This window comes from Bicyclus anynana, chromosome 5 (assembly GCF_947172395.1).
Source record: "Bicyclus anynana chromosome 5, ilBicAnyn1.1, whole genome shotgun sequence".
Taxonomy (NCBI): Eukaryota; Metazoa; Arthropoda; class Insecta; order Lepidoptera; family Nymphalidae; genus Bicyclus; species Bicyclus anynana.
Window position 1 is genome coordinate 1,499,603 of NC_069087.1, and position 21,038 is coordinate 1,520,640.

The window sequence follows — 21,038 nt, forward strand, 5'->3', positions numbered from 1 at the left end:
TGACTCTATTCAAAGAGACGGAGTTGTTTATGTTCACAAAAGGAGAAACAATAAATAATTATATGTATCCCATTTGTGTTTTTATTATTTGTATCCGAATTCCTTAAATAAAATAATAGAATTAAAGAACAGTTAACACTAGTAGGTAAACATTATGTTTATGTCTCTATGGATATAGGTACAGGAAGAAAATTTTTTTAGTGCGGATATTTTTATATTTTGTACATAAACAAAATTTAATGATCACGTATTATTTCTTTTTTTTTTTAACTCAAAAATAACAAAATTATCGTTAGCTAAAGTTATTTACTTTTGAACAGAATTTTAGGGTCACCCTATTGTGCGTTTATTTTATTTTCGTTTGATACCTAAAGGACGTCACCAGATCACTTTTAAGCTGAATATATCTTGTTTAGTAATAATATGTACATTATTTTGTTAATTTAGAGACATAAATTAAAAAAAAAATTACATAAAATGTATCGAACTGTTTGTAGATTTATATTCTATTAATGATACAGAACCACGAAAAAAAATATCCGCACTAAAGACCGAATCACCCTGTATATATACGTAATTCGACGCTCATTTTATACTTATGGGTATATATTATAATTGGTGTAGTTATCTATCTGCTCACATGATGGCGCTAAGCGGAGATGGCATCTGAAGACTCTATACCCTATATTCAATGTACTCTATGCTTATGTTCCTTGCTCTGCCTTACTGTTGTGATTTCTTCAGATTGTTTCAGACAGATTTCAGATTTGTGATTGTGAATGGTGATCGTGTTGTGTTGTGTGGTGTTGGTGTAACTTGGTTGGTTTAGAAAAAAAATCCTAAACTTTAAAAGAAAATAATATACAATTAATAATTAATATTGCGTAAGTGTATTTTAATAACTTTATTTATATACGCATGAGTTGTGATAGCCCAGTGGATATGACCTCTGCCTTCGATTCCGAGGGCGTAGGTTCGAATCCGGTACGGGTCATGTACCTGCACTTCAACTTTTGTTGAAACAACAGTAACATGTATTAAATGAAATTAAATATCACATGTCTCAAACGGTGAAGGAAAAACATCATGAGGAAACCTGCATACCTGAGAATTTTCTTGATTATCTAGGTGTGTGATAAAGTCTGCCAATCTGCATTGGGCCAGCGTGGTGGACTATTGGCCTATCCCCTCTCATTCTGAGAGAAGACTCAAGCTCATAAGTGAGCCGAAAAACGACAACCCAGATAGACGTGTGCCAGAAAATAAATTTGTTCGGACTTCTTCCTATCTACACTCTCAGTCCCATTGCATTATGAAACTATCACTGTTATTGCAAGATGCACAATGATACAGTTGCATCCTCAGAACCTATTTAACTCTCCAAGCATTTGACATGAGCAGCACAGGTTTCTCATATAGTCTGTCTCATATACTTCACATACATAGAGAATTAAGAAAATTCTCAGGTATGCAGGTTTCCCTGTGATGTTTTCCTTCACCGTTTGAGACACAAGATATTTAATTTCTTAAAATGCACACAACTGAAAAGTACATGCCCTGACCAGATTCAAACCCACACCCTACAGAATCAAACTTTATATCCGTACCCTATCATAGAGGTCATATACACTGGGCTATCACTGGTATATTGATTTCAAGTCAATATCTTCAGGCTAATAAGTAGCTGGACATCCGGCAGACAGACATCAAAATGATCCCACAAGTTCAGTTTAGTTCTCTTCTACAAAGTACAATGTTCATTAAGAAAAAATGTTAATTTCTTATTATATTTCTTTTATCGCATTGCATTGCAAAAAATATGGGGCACTGTTTTTAATGTTTATTGTACTCGTAAATTGGAACAAGTTGCAAAAAGAAACAATTTTTGTACACTGATGTAGTTTCAAAATGCCCAGCAAACATTTTTGATAAAGTTGCACATACTTACAGTTATATAACAAGTGATTGTTGTATGACCTTTACACAAAACCAGTGGCTTGCACTTCATACATGCAAAAATGCACTGTCTATCTATGCCTATAACTATGGTTAATTGAGTAAAAGAGAAATTTGAATGTAATTAAAATTAACACTCATTTATGTTAGGTAGGTACATTATTAATTGGATATATAATTTACTGATGAACATCCACCTAATCTAATATACTACAGTGAAAATCTATACTTCTATACTAATATTATAAAGAGGTAAAGTTTGTGGTATTGTAGGGGGTATTCTTTGGATCTACAAAACCGATATTGAAAAAATTTTTACCACTAGAAAGCCACGTTATATGTGAGTATCATAGGCTATATTATATCCCCGAATTCTCAATAGGACGGAAACTACGCGGGGAGTCGATTAAAAATGTGATCCACTTCATCAAGTTGCAGTGATTTTTTCGTTTTGTGCAATCATGTAACTATACTATGTGCTCTGTAGCATGGTGTGGGTGACAGTTGCCTTATGACGTTCTTATTATGTAGGTACTATTATCGTACACCATGCTATAATTTTGTTCTGTTTATCTATACTCTGAATATTAAGTAAATGTAAAGTTTTTTTAATAAAAAATAATTCAAATAAATTTAGTACTCGTAATATCAAAAACCAGTCATTTGAGTAGGTATGTTAATTTAAGTACAATGTGGTTTTTTAGCAAAAAAGAAAAAGAATGGTTGCGTGCTCAAGCAACTTCAATTTAATTAAGGTGATAAGAACTATAAGTAAGTAATAATATGAATAATATCCACTATTATATTATTCTTTATTTTGTTTGTGTTGTAATTTAGCAATTCATACGGTCCTAATGTTATGTAGGTACTCTTACATATAAGTCATTGATATCTATACTTATATTATAGAGCAAACAAACAAACTCTTTGTTTGTTTGTTTGAACGAGCGAATCTCAGGAACTAAAGCAGGGCTAGCACGGGCAAGGGAAAAATTTATCCACGGGGAGAGGATAAAAAGTTTATCCCCCACACTCGTTTTATCCACTCACCGCGCATGGGCACGCCGGTGGATATAATATCCCCGGTGGATAAACGGAGGGAAAGACTTGTCAACCCATTTGTATATATCTTATAAATTGGCATTAGGTATATTAATAGTCCGAAATAAACGTAAATTTGATAATATTTGGTTATTTTGTGCATATTATTTATCTGTTTTCTGTTGGCATTGTTTTGTTTGGTGATTGTTTTTTGCGGTGGTTTGTAGTAGGTATCTATAGTATCTATCATACTAGCGGACCCGGTCAAGCTTCGTTGTGACATAAGTGCACTTATTCTCTATCCCTACTCTACCCTTCTTTACCTCTACCCCTACCCTACCCCTGCCCTACCCCTACCCTACCCCTGCCCTACCCCTACCCTACCCCTACCCTACCTCTGCCCTACCCCTGCCCTACCCCTGCCCTACCCTACCCCTACCCTACCCCACCCCTACCCTACCTCTACCCTACCCCTACCCTACCCCACCCCTACCCCACCCCTACCTCACCCTACCCTACCCCTACCCTACCCCACCCCTACCCCACCCCTATCCCACCCCTACCCCACCCCTACCCCAATTTTATCCCTTGCCCATGCTAGCCCGGCTGGACCGATTTGAAAAACTCTTTTAGTGTTAGATAGCCCATTTATCGAGGTAGGCTATATTAAATTAGCGATCCTTCCTGAATCTCCAACAATGTAAACCAAGGTGTAAAAATGTTACCTAAAATATGGTATAAATCGCGTGCGCTGCAAAAACTATTGATATTAGAATAAAATAATGTTCTACTGTTTTGCAGATCACATCATTTTCTATAAAAAGTGTTGCAACAGATAGACGAAACAGATTGTGAAACAGAGATGAAATTTTTGAAATATGTAGTTTTTTTTTTCAAAAATAAAAAATAAAATTAGCCCGAAGAAACAGATAGACGAAATCTGTTTCTTCGGGCTAATCTTCGGGACGGCTGAACGACGATACTTTACATTCCAAAAAATTAATGGTTCCCGCAGGATTTGTGAAAAACTGAAATTCACGTCTATCATAAAAATAGAAAAAACTAATGAACTCCGAATAAGCCAGTGCCAGTAAGAGAAAAGCTATTTTTCAAAGTACCTATGAACCAATTCAAAATGACCAACAGAAAGACAGCTATTTTAAAAATCATTTATCATCATCGATCAAGGCGAGACGAGTCACGTAGCCTCGCTATCAAATCAAAAACGTGACGTCACATAGTGGGTGTGTCATGACTCCTGACGCACTCGTATCCCTAGTACGAGATTTGCGTGTATCGGAGTAAATGTAGCAAAATACACCTTATGGCTCTAATTACAAAGTCTGTATTCCATTACTACTGATTTTTGATTCGCAAACGCTCCTCTTAAAACGCAAGATATAAGTGTAAACAAATTTGAATTTTAATTTATAGGAGTAAAGTATATTTTGCGTTGACGTGTACACGTATCCCATATTACAGAGTATAGGGTATAGGCAAGTCAATTGAGGCCTATTTATGGTAATGGAGTGCTAGGATGTGGTTGGTAACCTGTTGATGACCCACGCTAATTTATTTTTAAGAGGTTTGTTATGAACTCTTCGGATTGCGACGCAAATAAATTGACACTGATTCATTTTCCTTGAAGCACAATTCAAGCAGTAGGTACTCGTATGCACAGTTAAAGATGTTTGCTAATAATATATCAAAAGATTCTCGTTGTTGTCTGTCAATTCGGAATAGGGATCGGATTCAAATTCATTCGGTACCTAGTGAGCTACCGCCGTATCAGCCGGATTACAGGGGCTCCTTGCGTGTGAAGGCAAAATTCATCATTATCATCATATCAGCCGATGGACGTCCACTGCAGGACAAAGGCCTTTTGTAGGGACTTCCAAACATCACGATAGTGAGCCACCTGCATCCAGCGAATCGCTGCGACTCGCTTGATGTCGTCAGACCACCTGGTGGGGGGTAAAAATTAGTAAAATTAAATCCACAACCTCACTTAATCTGGTGCTTACCAAAAAAACCTAGAAAAAACTGCATAAAGAGTTTCATTTTACAAATGACAAAAAACAATCTCTATTTTTCCCGGGTTAGCGTGCGCCCAAAAGTTGGAAACACCTATTTTATGCAAGCATTTTTGTTTCTTTTGTAAGAAATTCCTTTTTACCCTTCAAGGCTCCCAACTAATTTAGATACAAGGCACACGACGCCACTGGACTTACCTTCATCATCATTATCAGCCGATGGATCTCCACTGCAGGACATAGGCCTCTGGCATGGACGTCCAAGCATAACGGTCTCGAGCCGCCAGCATTCAGCGGCTTCCTGCAATCTGCTTGATGTCCTCGGTCCGCCTAGTGGGGGGTCGACCAACACTGCGCTTTCCGGTGCGGGGTCGCCATTCCAGCACCTTGGAACCCCAACATCTAGCTCTTCGAACTATGTGACCTGCTCATTGCCACTTCAGCTTCCCGCCACTGTACTATTGGGTTGATTTTTCGCCCGTATGACTATAATAATCGTACCGAATCATAAAAGCAGCTTTGACTGTCTGTTTTATTCTTGTTCGTCATCTGCAGCCAGACTAGCTAATTATGAGACCAGTAATTAAGCAGTTAATTATTTAATTATTATTATTACAGATTTACAATGGACGCACTAAGCGAGATCCTGACCCCGTACAAGGAGCCGGTGGCGCAGGTGACGCGCTTCGTCACCATCGCGCAGATGTTCTCGGGCTCCTTCATCTGCTACGACATCTACAAGCAGGGCAGCACCAAGGGCGTCGGCATCATGCCCTTCGTCGGCGGTCTCATCATGTGAGTTGTGACATGTACTCAACAGAAAGGTCTTGAGTTCGTTTCTTAGCTCGGGCAGTTTAGGATTTTATATTTTCTAAAATGTCTCGGGTCTGGTCTGGTGGTAGGCATCGGTGGTTACGAGTAAGTAGTTTACCACCCTATCGGCAAAGACGTATCGCCAAGCGATTTAGCATTCCGGTTCGAGTTGGTACGATGCCGCGTAGAAATCGATCTCTCTATTGACCCGAGCAGAGAATCTAACCCAACAAGAAATTATGGCGATTTCTATATTATAACTATTAATTATACGCAAGGCATTCTGTGGTTATCTCTGTCGAAGTTAATTATACTTTTGTGATTGGCTTGCCGTGCCGTGAACTTAATGATAATAGAATTAAACAATTTATGAATCTATTATGGTGTTGTAAGAATGCATACAAATAAATTATCAAGGGAGTTAGTGCAGAAGTAACATTGCTAGGTAGGTTTTCATATCCCGTGTATACCAATGTCATATCAACTGATTACTGATCTATCTATTACTCTGATCTATTTATCAATTGATACATGATTACCATCACATCCATAGATAATCATGTCTATTAAGACGTTTTGTAAGAATAATATGACGTGATTGCGTAATTATTTCGCTTACAAGTCACTTCGTTGACAGTCGCGTCGCCTCTCGGGGATTACCTATTCATTTATTTTAGACTTTATATCTATGTTAGCAATATGGACTTACCTACAATTATTTGATGGCAAATGCATTGCTACGAATAGATGTGCATTATGTTTGCCTTTTCTTCGACAATAATGCATGGCGTTAAGAAAAGATTTACCTAAAATCTGAATAATAATCTAATGTAAAATGAAAACTACGTTAAGGTCAATGCCATGATTAAAACCGGTCAATTGCAAATACCGAAAAAACGAGAAATTCGAATGCATAATTTCGAAATAAAATATTCACGTTTTTTTAAAGGTAGTTAAATGTAACTCTTTTTATTTTAAAGTCAGAATAATATTTTGTTGCAACCAAAACCCAAAAAAAAACTGTTGCAATTTTTACATGTTTAGGTGTGATAACGTCTCATGTTTAGATAAACATCATTTGAGAGAGATAATGATGTTTGTAGATTCTTATATCGATTTGTAACTCCGAGTAGCTTCACAAAACATCATATCAGCATGAGTAACTAACTTTGCAACCTATGGATGACGGTTGTGTCATCTACTCTCCGCGCCGGGAAACTTTACCTCGGTGGTAACTAGTAAGGCGTATCGAGGGAACTTGCTTTCCACGCAACTTAATAAAGACATATTAGTAAGCTGGGTGGGAGTACGGGGTCACGGGACTTTGTCTCCTTGTTTGGAAAAGGCGCGAGGGGACATGCTTCCCACGCAACTTGATAAAAACATATTGTCGACCTTTAACGGCTGAGTTGAGTCTTTTTCGTCCTAACGCAACGAAAGAGAGCGATTTGCGATCCCGCCGCTTTATTCAACACTAGCGGACGCCCGCGACTTCGTCTGCGTAAAATTCGATGTCAATTTTACTACTACCCCCTAACCTAACCTAACCTACCCTACCCCTACCATACCCCTACCCTATCACTACCCCAACCCTACCACTGCCGCAACCCTACCCCTACCCTACCTTACCTATACCCTACCCCAATTCTACCCGTACCCTCCCCGTACCCTATCCCTTTCCTACCCCTATCCCACCCGTACCCCTATCTCACGCCTATCCTACCCCTACCCTGCCACTTCCCTATCCTACCCGTACCTCTACCCTACCACTACCCTACCTCTACCCCGACCCTACCACTACCCTAAACCCGGCCCTAAACCTACCCTACCCCTACACTACCCCTACGCTTCCCTACCCGTACCCTAACCTACCCTGTAACTTCTCTATCTTACTCCTACCCTTAGCAAAATCGGTCCAGTCCTTCGAGAGTGGTGGTATGACCAAGAGAAATAGAGACTTCTATGCTAATAATATAAAGAGGTAAAGTTCGTGTGGTTGTAGGAGGTAATCTCTGGATCTACTGGACCGATTTGGAAAATTGTTTTACCAATAGAAAGCTACGTTATTTGCGAGTGTCATGGGCTATGTTTGATCGCCATATTCACACGGGAACGGGAACCACGTAAATGAAAGCGCCGGGCGTCATATAGCGGAATTTCTGCGTCTTTTAGAAATTTTGTATTATCTCCGAAATTATTTAAGTAATTAACATACTGTAAAGGGCAAATCTTATCTCCATAATATCCTTGTGATTATTAAATAATTTATTTTGATAAGGATTTAAGTTAAGTAGCATAAATAATGACGCAAACCTAAGTATATAAAATTAATAATTTTTAAAACACAAAAGGTACTATAGGAAACGAAACGAATAAAATAAAATTACAAATTATTTATTTGAATTTAAAGTTTAAACCTGATTACCTGAACCTGGTCCTGATTCCTGAACCTAAACAAAGAAAGTACGACGTATCTAAACTATAAATTAAAACTTAAAGTATGTCTCTAATCTCTATTTCTAAATCTAAAAAGCAAATACGTAAATAGACAGAGTCAGACAAACAGTACCTAGCTAACTTTAACTACCTGTACCTACGTGGTACGTGTACGTGCCTAGAAGTAAAACATAATCATTAACACTTAACATCGACTTGCCAAAATCTTAGTAAATTTTTCACCACCAACACCAATGTATGAACAATCAATTTCGATCATCATGTAGTCGGCATAAATCTCCCTAGCGCCGTACAAAAATATGGTGTTTTTGCTCAACGCCATCTATTGGTAAATGGATAAAACGCGTACATAGAGTTTAGTAACCAAAAATGCTGATCCCTATAAAATAAAATACGTAGAAACCTATAGAGGAAGGTTCAACTTAATTTGGCGGTTGGCGCTTAAACATAAGCGGCATTCCGCCTTTTAGAAATTTTGTATTATCTCCGAAACTATTTAACTAATTAACATACTATAAAGGGCAAATCTTATCTCCATAACATCCTTGTGATTATTAAATAATTTATTTTGATAAGGATTTAAGTTAAGTAGCATAAATAATGACGCAAACCTAAGTATATAAAATTAATAATTTTTAAAACACAAAAGGTACTATATCTGCTAATGTATAGAAGATAGGTATATGGTGTCGCGGACTTTTTTGTAGAACTTTTAAAGATACATAAAGCCTCCATACATTAATTTCAATTTTACACAATGGTTAAGGCAGCGCATGCGAATAAGTCTGCCTAAGAGGATTTTCGGTCCGACCTGTATGACAAAATCTGTGATAACTCGGCTAATATATATGATACCAATATAAAATATAGCCTATAGCACTCCCCGATAATGTAGCATTCTACTGGTGAAAGAATTTTTAAAATCGGACCAGTAATTCCGAAGATTACCCCATTTAAAAAATGTGACAAACTTACAAACTTACAAACTTTACCTCTTTATAATATTAGTATAGATTTGTGTCCCATGCGCTTCGTAGATCTAAAGGTCTAATCTTACCTAACATGCGACCCACGACATTATTTGTTGAAAACAAGTCCACATATGTTACGTATGTTGGGACTAATGATTAATGACTCTACATCATCATCATATTAGCCGATAGACGTTCACTGCAGGACATAGGCCTTTTGTAGGGACTTCCTGCGAGTACCTGCGACTCGCTTGATGTTGTCAGTCGACCTGGTGGGGGGTCGACCAACACTGCGCTTTCTGGTGCGGGATCGTCATTCCAGCACCTTAGGACCTCAACGGCCATCGGCTCTTCGAACTATGTGCTCCGGCCATTGTCACTTCAGCTTCGCGATACGTTGAGCTATGTCGGTGACTTTTTGTTCTTCGAATGACGCGACATTTAGTAATAATTGGTTGACGTTGTTCACAGGAGCGTCCTCAACTTGAAGTTCGGCTTCATCCTCCGCGACGACACCATGATCCAGGTCAACTTCATGGGTCTGGCGCTCAACTTGATCTACCTCATGGTGTACTACACGTACGCCGGCAACAAGGGCACGGTGTGGATGCAGATGGGGCTGGGCGGCGCGTTCTCGGCCGCTCTCATCGCGTACTCAGAGATGGAAGACCCGAAACTCGTAGAGAATAGATTCGGCATCATCATTACTGCGTTTATGTTTTATTTGATTGCGTCGCCTCTATTCAGTTTGGTGAGTTACCTAGTTTTACTTTTAATGCAGTGCTCGCCACGGATCTTTGTGTTTGTGAAGTTAGCAACTAATGACTGCGCAATGTATCAATAAAGGTACAAACGGCGCAGGCGGGGAGTATTCGCGTCTGTACGAATGCGTATACTCATTTCGCAGCTAACTTTGCAAACATAAAGATCCGTGGCGAGCACTGTACTGCTATTTTTTAATTCTTTATTTTAATGAACTTTTATACAAGACTAGCGGACGCCCGCGACTTCGTCCGCGTAAAAATTGATGTAAACTTCTCTACCTCTACCTTACCCTGCTCGTAAACCTACCCAACCCTACCCTACCCTACCCCTACCCTACCCTACCCCTACCTTACTCCTATTCTACCGCTAACGCTAACCCTTCCCTCCCCCCACCTTACCCTACCCTAACCCTACCCGTAACCTATCCATACCCTATCCTACCCTACACCTAATCTACCCCTACCCTACCCCTACCTTACTCCTACCCTACCGCTAACCCTAACTCTTCCCTACCCCTACCTTATCCCTACCCTAACCCTACCCTACCCGTACCCTACCCCTACCCTACCCTACCCCTATCCTACTCCTCCCCTACCCGTACCCTACCCGTACCCTACCCTACCCCTATCCTACTCCTTTCCTACCCTATACGTTCCATATCCTTCCCCTACCTCTACCTTGCCCCTACCCTACACTACCCCTACCTTATACGTACCCTACCCTACCCTACCCTACACTTTCCCTAAATTACCCCTACCCTACCTCTATCCTACCCCTTCCCTACCTCTATCCTATCCCTACCCTCAGCAAAATTGGTCCAGCCTTTTGTGCGTGGTGCAATGACCAAAAGACTATAATTTCCCAAGCGACTTCTATGCTAATGCTATAAAGAGGTAAAGTTTGTGTGGTTGTCGGGGGTAATCTCTGGATCTACTGGACCGATTTGGAAAATTCTTTTACCAATAGAAAGCTACATTATTTGCGAGTGTCATAGGCTATGTTTGGTCCTCATATTCATACGGGAACGGGAACCACGTAATTGAAACCGCGGGGCGTCATATAGCGGCATTTCTGCGACTTTCAGAAATTTTGTATTATCTCCGAAACTATATAACTAATTAACATACTGTAAAGGGCAAATCTTATCTCTATAATATCCTTGTGATTATTAAATAATTTATTTTGATAAGGATTTAAGTTTCATTGTGTAAATAATGACGTAAACCTTAGTTTAAAATTTAAATAATTTATTAAAGTACTAAAGGTACTATATCTGCTAAAATATAAAAGATAGATATATGGTGTCGCGGACTTTTTTGTAGAACTTTTAAAGGTTCAAAAAGCCTCCATACATTTATTTCAGTTATACGCAATGGTTGAGGCAGCGCATGCGAATAAGTAAGTTTTTCGGTCTGACCCGTAAGAGAAAACCCGCGATATCTCAGTAGTTATATATGATAGAAATATAAAAAGTAGCCTATAGCACTCCCCGATAACGTAGCATTCTACTGGTGAAAGAATTTTTAAAATCGGTCCAGTAGTTCCGAAGATTACCCCATTTCAAAAAATTGTTACAAACTTACAAACTTACAAACTTACAAACTTACAAACTTTACCTCTTTATAATATTAGTATAGATAGATATATGTCAGTCCTTTAATTACAAATCTAATAAAAGCTGGCCCAATGCGGATTAGCAGATTTCACACACGCAGAGAATTAAGAAAATTCCCTGGTATGCAGGTTCATTATTCATGCAGGTTTCCTCACGATGTTTTCCTTCACCGTTAGAAACATATGATATTTAATTTCTTAAATTCACATTCACCGGGGAATGCACCTCCAACTGAAAAGTTGGAGGTGCATTCCCCGGTCCGGACTCGAACCTACAATCTCCGAAGGTCATATCCACTCGGCTATCACGTCCTCCACGTCATGTGCTATTAATATTAAATATGATAAAACCTAAAACATTAAATATGGATTTAATACTTCCTCAGAAGCCAGAGTTAGTAATTCTCAAACTTTGTGTATTTGATATTCATTACAAAATGCATACTCTATAAAATAAAACATTCTATTAAAATAAAAATCAGTGTTATTGTATAAATTCATGACAATTCATAAAATGTGATAAATTCAAATGGCTATGAATGACTCATGATTTTTTTATCACAAACCTACTTACAATTCTTGACTTTGCAATCGCTTGAAAGGAAGAAACCACACCACCATGATTCTACTTTTAAAATTTTGTCTTGAATCACGAATAAATTTCCATTATCTGCAATCAAATTCACATATCTAAACAAAGTTTGAGAAGTCATGCTAATATCCAACCCAAGTATGTCTGCTTATCGCTATGCTATTATAAAAGCAGACATACTTGGGTCCTAATTTGAAAATATGGAACAGGTTTTTATATTTTTGGGTATCATTGAAAAACAAGTTATCCGAAAAAAACAACATTACATCCAAAAAATGGCGACGACATTTTTGGGTAGGTATTTGAGGCAAGCTGAGAAATTGTATGAGACATGATAGCTTAATGGATATGACCTCTGCCTTCGATTTGAAGGGCGTAGGTTCGAATCCGGTCCGAGGCATGCACCTCCAACTTTTCAGTTGTGTGCATTTTAAGAAATTAAATATCACGTGTCTCAATCAATCAGTATCAATCGGTGAAGGAAAAACATCGTGATGTCTGCCAATCAGCATTTGGCGAGCATGGTGGACTAAGGCCTCGACTCGTGCTCAATAGTGAGCCGAGTTGATAATGATGAGAAACTTGTCCTGATCTCTCATTTACTACCCAATACATTCTGGGGAGCAGTCGTGATAAGTCATACTTTATATCTCTCATTTTGGCGATATAGGAGTTGATTTAGCCGGACTAACTTAGGTACAATATAGGAGAGGAGATAACCAGCTCTTTAGTTGCTTTCTTAAGAATGAGAATTAAGTTGCCTTTCTTAAACATTGCCACTAAAGACAGGGGATCATTCAGCCGCTGAGTGTCGAATTAACCTCTATTTGTTTGAGAATTTGACACCCAGCGGGAGAATGATCCCCTGGCAGTGCCCCTACAACGTCTATGAATTCCACTGTGAGTCATTCTATCGCACTTCCAGGGCGACATCATCAAGAACAAGAGCACAGAAGGCATGCCTTTCCCCATCATCCTCTCGGGTACGGTGGTCACCTTCATGTGGTTCCTCTACGGGATCATACTTAAGAACAAATTCCTACTGGTGAGTACCCTTAGAGATTACGTCTGTAGGTCTATATTATAAAGCTGAAGAGTTTGTTTGTTTGAACGCGCTAATCTCAGGAACTACTGGTCCGATTTGACAAATTCTTTCAGTGTTAGATGCATTTATCGACGAAGGCTATTAGGCTATATATTATCCCCGTATTCCTACGGGAACGGGAACACGCAGGTGTAACCGCGCGGCGTCATCCCGATATAATATCTCGAGACGAATAAAAACCAAATGTCGACCAATACCGGCAATTGAAAATGTCGCCCTCTCTCTCTTTCTTCTGTTTGTGATAACACGAAACAAAGGACGATAGTTTCGATTGTGCCGCTATTTGTTGACATTATTTTGCCTTTCTCTCGTCTTATATTTTTAATATATAATATTTCCGTTCTCAGTTTAATTTAACTAGCCCATTATTTTTTTCATGCAAATTGTAAAACAGTGATATGCACATAATTATGTTATCTAATATGAATCTTATCAACAAATACAGTATGTTGATATTATAATCAAGTTCTTATCTATTGCTGTTCGTAACTATTATAGGCTACATCATATCGCATGAGATAATTTATATTGATAAGTTTTAACCTTTTGCCGCGCATACTATAGCTTGGTAACTTCGTTCGTAACACTCCCGATGGTCCGCGCGGGCCGGGGGGCGTGTAGCGATGAATGAACCCACGACTGATGCTCCTCACTTCCCCCTGTCGCCCGCATATCATGGGAGTGTCATCAACGGACTTGACAGACTATAGCACATAATTAAAAAAATAGGCATTAACAAGGTTTTTTATTGGATTTTTGTTCATTATTTATAAGTTAGCCCTTGACTACAATCTAACCTGATGGTAAGTGATGATGCAATCTAATCGAAGCGGGCTAACTTATTAGGAGGAGTATGAAAATCTTCATCCCTTTCGGTTTTAACTCGACATAGAAATAAACCATACCACATATACATACATGTACTTATACAATAAAATAAACATACCTACATGATCTCAAAGGAATAATGAGAAGAGATTACCCTTCTCATAAAATGACGTTGAATTTCTACTGAAGCGTATTACATAATACGAGCACAAGATTAACCCAACACACATACACACACACACTCTCACGGACTCACCGGCATGCACACACGCACACATATTCCATTATATATTGAAGAATATATAGTTTTTACACTTCCTGAACACACAACTAAAGACTGTAGACGATTATAGGTATTATTTGTTTAAATATAATAAAATAATTTTCTTTCTTTTTTCTTTATTTAAATATCGTTGACCACAACTAACCTTGAGTTGACTATAAATTTCCTCTTTTAACCGCCTAATTTTTCATGCGCTAGTAACACTTGTTAACGTCGCGTTGCAACGTCTTGCGTTACGAACGGCTTTAGTGTGCTCGTGGCGTTCGAGCCGTCCACATCTCTTGTTGTGTAATTCTTTATGGTATTTGGGATAGGCGGGCAGAGTTACTTGAGTGGAAAATGGGATTGTTTGTTTCCAGTCAAAGGATCCTTTAACCCTACATACATCGTTCACAAGTGCGTGACTTCACTCAAGGTCATTCTCTGACATTGTAGAGTCTTATTTTGGTTACAGTTTGATTTGTTAATTAAGTTGTCCTGACAAATGTTGTGAATCATAACCTTTGTTCGACATTAGTTTTCTTATTTTTCGTAATCATCTTTGAGTCTGTTAAAACACATCTAACAGTATTTAATATCATTGTTTCAGCTACAAAACGCGGTGGTGTTCTTACTGTGCGCGTTCCAGTTGTCCCTGTTCGTGATATACCCCTCCAAGCCGAAGGAGCCGAAGACAGAGAAGATAAAAGTAAAGAAAACCAACTAGACATATGTTGTAAGGACTTAGTTTTATTACTAACCAAAACCGCATATGTAATATGTGCCTCTAGACCAATGGTGTTATAAGTAAACTCTTTAAATGAAAAACCGGTCAAGTGCGTTTCACGCGCAGTGTAGGGTTCCGTAGATTATGTTATCACTTTAATCCCTTATGTAATGCATAAAAATACCGTTTAGCCGGTACACTACACACTTGATTGTAACAAAAATTAGGTCTTAATATTTTACAAACGAATCCCTAAATCGAAAAATATTGGTAGACGACCCCTCGTATCTTTCAAAAACCTATCCAACGCTACCCCACGCTATGAAATAAATGAGAAAAAATAAATCATCCCCACTTTACATGTAGGTGTGGACCCTTAAAAACATTTTTCAAGATTCTGTTTTACGAATTTGTTTACAGCTTTCTAGTAGTAATAGTCTCTGCGCTATACCGCGGACGGACGGACAGACATAGCGAAACTATAAGGGTTCATTGTGGAATACGGAACCCTAAAAACGTTAAAACCTGATTTGCAATCATTTGGCTAGAATGAAAATTTTGTTCTTTTGAAAGTCATTATTTGATCTGATGTCATTTTAAACAGCTAAAAACATTATTAAAATTTCTAAACAACCGCTTCTTCTCAATCGATCCATTTCTTTACTATATTTTAGATACATATATACAGTAAATTTACATCCTTTTTTTGCGTTCGAGGAAAAATTCAGACTTAAATTGGAATTACAATTAATAGTTTAATTTTAATTTGCATTCCAATATTTACTTACAACACCATTGGATGATACAGTTCCTTTTATAGTATTTACAGAGTATATTTATTATATGTAATATATATTTAATACAACAAGACGTTCAATAAGAATCAATATGACTTTTTTTTTCTACATAATGCTTTATGTAGTCTTGCAAAATGAGTATTATATTTGTATCATAGTAGATACATAGTATATTTGTAACAAAGATATTTTTTTTTACGTAATACGTATATAAAACTTATTAATATTATATACAGCATAGTACAGTACAGTATAAATATAAGTATAGTGGAATTTAATTCCGATATTTTATATGCAATGTTGTTGATTTATACAGATATTCGTACTTTGCGAAAGTCTATGTAGGTACTTTGAATAGTATATTTATTTTGATATTTACCGCGATAAAGGTACACCTCATTTCAATAAAACAATGCGCCTTATAACAAATCATTATAAATTATAATAAAGTTAAAAATCCGAACCTAAGGGTGGCTTCACACTGCATAGACTTTGGTCTAAGGTCTAAGAGTTTGCACTGACTTAAATTGGTGTACAGTGCCCGCCATGAGATATTTTGTTTGTGAAGCTAGCAACAATTGACTGTGCAATGAATCAATAAATCAAGGTTCAAAATTTCTTAAGAAATCTTGAACTTATTTTCTTAAGAGGGCCTGGCATTTAGTGGGTCATTAAAATGGTCTGATAATGATAAGTTGTCTCTTATCAGTATCTTGTGAACTATTTGACTTACGCCAACCTATATCTGTACTTGTAAATTGTGATTCTGTGGGTGCCACTTTACATAACATATTACGGAGTTATAAGAATACTTATTTGTACAATAAACAAAATGTATTGTTATTCCTCTTCCTTTTTAACAACCAAGTACAAATTTTTAATATTGTGTGAATTTTTTTTAACTTCACTATACATTAATCATTCCTTGTATGATCCAATTTGTAAAGGATCACGATTATTTTGTTATTTTCAGTTTTGGTGAAACTTTAGTTTTGTGTGTAACTGACTCAAATATGTCGCAAATTTAAGTAACTATTATGTTTTGTATACATTTATATTTTAGTTAAATCTATCATAGTTTTATTAAACATTTGTCATCAAAAATACCTTTTGAAATTCAACGGACTTCATAAAATAATACCTAATTGTGGGACCATCATGAGAATGATAGCTTAGAAACTAAAATAGTATTTTCCAAATCGGTCCACAATTTACGGAAATCGGTGAACATATACAAAAAATACTGTGTCTTTAACATGAAACCAATCGTGCTTCAACAAGGTCCACATTTGAATTCCGACTGTTAAAAGTATATATAATTTAGAATTTTCCATGATAACGTTATAAATGTTGCATTTATAACCCCTTCACACTGCGTTTTTTTTCAATGTAGACGTTATTTGTAATTCGAAATGAATTTTTGCGCAACGCAGACGAGATACGCGACGAACGCGCAAAATGACCGCGCAGACGCAAAAAAGAAGCACGTCCAGCGTATCATACTAAATTAAGTTAAAAAAGTTTACTTTTGAGTTATGATGAGTCAAGTCTGTCAGTTAATATTAATAAGGACGTAAACCTGATTTATGTGAAGAAAACATAGCTGTTTGCGTTCGTTAATTTTTTACACTTACACTCTTAAGCGTTCTGTGGTATTGTATATTACAGAAACGGCGGCGTTTTAATATCTCCCGAGTGCAAGCGGGCGCGTTGATCTTTCTCTCATTAAGAGAAACGAGTGTAATTTTGTGAGGTGCAGTTGTAAGGCGCGTAATTTCGGTCGCCTAATTTCTGCTGCATTCGGTTTCATACAAAATTCCTGGCCCAGGGCGTCGCAAAATGAGTTGTGTTCCGACTTACACGCGAATTTCTGCGACCGAAATTACGCTTGTTTGGCCTCACCCTGAATGTCTCGTGAATCTCGGATTTTGCATAGATATACCTACACCTATCTTTATTTAAAAAACGTTATTTAAAAAACCTATAACAGGGTTTTTTGATGTGTTGGTTGGGGTTATTATATGCGTATTTTTAGGCTTTCCGATTCCATAATATTAAAATAACGTCTTTTTTGTGATACCGTTTCGCTCAGCTATACAATGTGTTCATTATGAAATACAATTACGACCCGACAACGCAAACGCACGCGCCGGATCGTCATTTGCGCTGTGATATCGTAGTGTGAATGGGCCTTTATGAATAATTGTGAATAGTTATACTATAGCTTCCAGTTTAAGGTTACCGATGGATTTGTGATATTTTGTACCATTTATGACAGAGTGAATTGTGAGCAGTTTGTATTGAATAAACTTATATTTTGATTCATTTTGTTTTTTTTTTTTTATTTCGAGTCTTATCATAATGTATGTGATTTAGTCAAGTGCAATTTGAAACTATACATGAAAAATAACAGAACCCATATAATAAATGGATTGTAATGATTCCTTTTTAATTCATTTGTATACTTAAAACATGTGTGTAAATGTAACCCTCTATAACATTGGGACGGCTTAGCCGATTTGAATGAAATGGCAGCATTTAACAGTAGATTTCATAAAACATTTTTACCGATTCGCACTAGTGAATTCTGAGAAATCAAAACGAAAATTTGCGGGAAATTTTAATAGGTTTTAGTTACTGGGTTCTGAGTTATAAACTTAATTGCACTCCGCTATTAAAGTGTTTTTCAGATAGCATGGGTACGGTGTCAGTTGCTATGACGTCCACAATGCCAACTTTTAATGCGAAACTAACTGTCACGCGCACCATGCTATCTGAAATCCACTAAGCCCTGATGTTTTTGAAGGAGCAGTAGAGGTACACCTTGGACATGAGCTCGCCGGTGTCGCTCACTGTGGACTCGATGTCGACGCGCGCGCGCTCGAATGGGAACACGCTCGGAAACTCGGCCAGCGGTATCGTTAGATTCATTAGACGATACGTGCCCTAAAACACCAAAATGAGTTTTCAAAAATCATCATTACAACCCATATTCAGCTCACTGCTGAGCTCCAGTCTCCTCTCAGAACGAGAGGGGTTACGCCAATAGTCCACCACGCTGGCCCAATGCGGATTGGAAGACTTCGCACACGCAGAGTACTTACTTACCTTCAGGTAATCTCGTAGCACTGACACTGACTGACTGACTAGAGTAGTTCCCCAAAACATACTATGGCACAAACAGTACCTACCAGTAAGCCTTTCTGAGTTCGTTTTGCCGTGGAAACCCTTGGACTATGGTGTCGGAATTATTTCGCCTCAACTGGTGACAGAAGGGCTGCCCTAAGATCTCTGAATATGGGTTGATTATGATGATGATGATGATGAAGTAGGTACTTAAGTATTACGAACTTCAGTTTGACTTTCACTTACGGGTACCAGAGGACACTTTATTCCATATTCCAAGATCGTCGGCGCGTAAAACTTTTCGTCCTTCAGCAAATCGCAAAACTTGTGATGGAGCTCTATGAACGAACGCCTGTACGTATTGTGCAGAAACTCGTTGAATATTAAGTTTACCTGAAAATTAGGTAAGTTATTTAGGAAAAGAACATGTATACCCAATATTAGGCTATACTCAGTTTTAAAGCCTCATAAAGCTGTGAATTAATCAAACTTGTAAGTTAATAAGGCACCCAAAAGGTTTGGTTAGATTCTAATCATCTTGCTGCTTAGTCTAAGCTCTAAATCCTGTACTCAGAAGTGGGATCACTGTGGGTTATTACTTAAGTTATCGATGAATACCTACTGGTTACATGAGTAGGTTCCTAGTTTACATATAACAAAATTGAGACAAAACTCACGATAGATGGTGGGTTGACTATGTTGCAGTGAATCGCTAACTTGATCTCAAAAAAAAATTATATATCTACCAAAAATATATATAGTTTAATATATATCTACCATGTATCGTGACTTTTGTCTCATTTTTGTTCTATGTTGTTTTGTGTTTAAAACAAAAGCTAAAGCACAAAGTTGGTGCGAAATACAAACGGTAACGTTGTTATTCCATTCTTCCTTTAGCGTAGCCTCCATATTGATGTAGTAGCTACTGTTCCGACCGTATCTTTTAACAGAATACGTGTAGTTGTGGTAATATTTGTCATTTATGTAGACGACTTTAACTCTCTCGGGAATGAAGTGCACTCCCTGTTGAAAGAAACAGATAAATGCGTGTGGGAATCGCCCACCGAGCAAGGGTTACATTTTTTTCTCTAAACCCTAAAAATGGACTTTCTACTAAGATGACTAATTTTGTCAACCATAATTCATCGATAACTATACTCATCATGAATTCAACTAGCATGTAACTTAAACAAACTATATGGTATTTTTACTTACACAATATGTAACAAAAATTGCAAAAGCAGAATATATGATAAAACCACGAAATAATTTCGACATATTTTTATCTAAATGACATCCAGTGGCCCAGGTTGAATTGATAGAAAAAAAATAATGTAACTCTTTTGAAAACATTAATTTACATGATATTTTAATATCACTATTAAGTTATTGTACCAACGCGTAATCCATTTTTAATGTGTGTTCATTATGCGATTCTAATGAATTGTTGATTTTAATGTCTGTAGGCACTAAAGGTGACGACACTACCAAACGATAGGTAGATATTAGTCATCATTATCAAGCCTCCGTGGCAAGTGGTATGTGCAGTGGATTTACAAGACGGAGGTCCTGGATTCGATCCCCGGCTGAGCCGATAGAGGTTTTCTTAATTGCTGGGCTGGCTGGTGGGAGGCTTCGTCCGTGGCTAGTTGACACCCTACCGGCAATGACGGAATTAAGCGATTTAGCAGCGATTTGTAGAAACCGATATGGGTGTGATTTTTAGGGTTCCGAACGTACGTAGTACATAAACGGAACCCTTATTCATCCTACGCCTAACCAATGAGCCCTCTTCCATCTTAGATTGCATCATCACTTACCATCAGGTGAGATATAATATTTCAAAATCTAATTCAAATCTCCCGCTAACAACTGGAACTACAAAAAAGCACAGATTGGAGTTAAAATATTTATGATACCCTCATGAAACCAGAAAAGCTAGAACCCATCT

The 21,038-nt window shown here is 37.6% G+C and overlaps 2 protein-coding genes across 4 annotated transcripts; one reads left to right on the forward strand and one right to left on the reverse strand.

Moving 5' to 3' along the window:
- The first annotated feature begins 699 nt into the window (after positions 1-699).
- On the forward strand, positions 700-18,286 carry LOC112054869 (sugar transporter SWEET1). Of its 2 annotated transcripts, none has more exons than XM_024094793.2 (5): positions 700-884; positions 5,649-5,825; positions 9,743-10,022; positions 13,168-13,287; positions 15,048-18,286. In XM_024094793.2, the coding sequence occupies exons 2-5, from the start codon at positions 5,656-5,658 to the stop codon at positions 15,162-15,164; spliced, it is 687 nt and encodes a 228-aa protein (XP_023950561.1). In that variant the 5' UTR covers positions 700-884; positions 5,649-5,655; the 3' UTR covers positions 15,165-18,286. The 2 variants fall into 2 exon arrangements, with proteins under 2 accessions (XP_023950561.1, XP_023950563.1); XM_024094795.2 differs by having other exon boundaries at positions 702-819.
- LOC112054865 (uncharacterized) lies at positions 17,436-21,029 on the reverse strand. 2 transcript variants are annotated; one of them, XM_052881882.1, is made up of 4 exons: positions 20,908-21,029; positions 19,955-20,110; positions 19,334-19,480; positions 17,436-18,907 (listed from the first exon to the last, which is right to left on the reverse strand). In XM_052881882.1, the coding sequence occupies exons 1-4, from the start codon at positions 20,908-20,910 to the stop codon at positions 18,746-18,748; spliced, it is 468 nt and encodes a 155-aa protein (XP_052737842.1). In that variant the 5' UTR covers positions 20,911-21,029; the 3' UTR covers positions 17,436-18,745. The 2 variants fall into 2 exon arrangements, with proteins under 2 accessions (XP_052737842.1, XP_023950558.2); XM_024094790.2 differs by having other exon boundaries at positions 20,303-20,968.
- Positions 21,030-21,038: the final 9 nt, after the last annotated feature.

What these genes read in the sequence shown, in the direction of transcription:
- LOC112054869 (XM_024094793.2), top strand. Translation starts at nt 5,656, where the DNA reads ATGGACGCACTAAGCGAGATCCTGACCCCGTACAAGGAGCCGGTGGCG. An exon ending in CGTCGCCTCTATTCAGTTTG is followed by an intron (nt 10,023 to 13,167) that starts GTGAGTTACCTA and finishes TCGCACTTCCAG; the next exon opens with GGCGACATCATCAAGAACAA. An exon ending in TTAAGAACAAATTCCTACTG is followed by an intron (nt 13,288 to 15,047) that starts GTGAGTACCCTT and finishes TCATTGTTTCAG; the next exon opens with CTACAAAACGCGGTGGTGTT.
- LOC112054865 (XM_024094790.2), bottom strand. Translation starts at nt 20,440, where the DNA reads ATGTTTTCAAAAGAGTTACATTATTTTTTTTCTATCAATTCAACCTGG. An exon ending in CAATTTTTGTTACATATTGT is followed by an intron (nt 20,111 to 20,302) that starts GTAAGTAAAAAT and finishes TTCTTTCAACAG; the next exon opens with GGAGTGCACTTCATTCCCGA. An exon ending in AATGGAATAACAACGTTACC is followed by an intron (nt 19,481 to 19,954) that starts GTTTGTATTTCG and finishes CCTAATTTTCAG; the next exon opens with GTAAACTTAATATTCAACGA.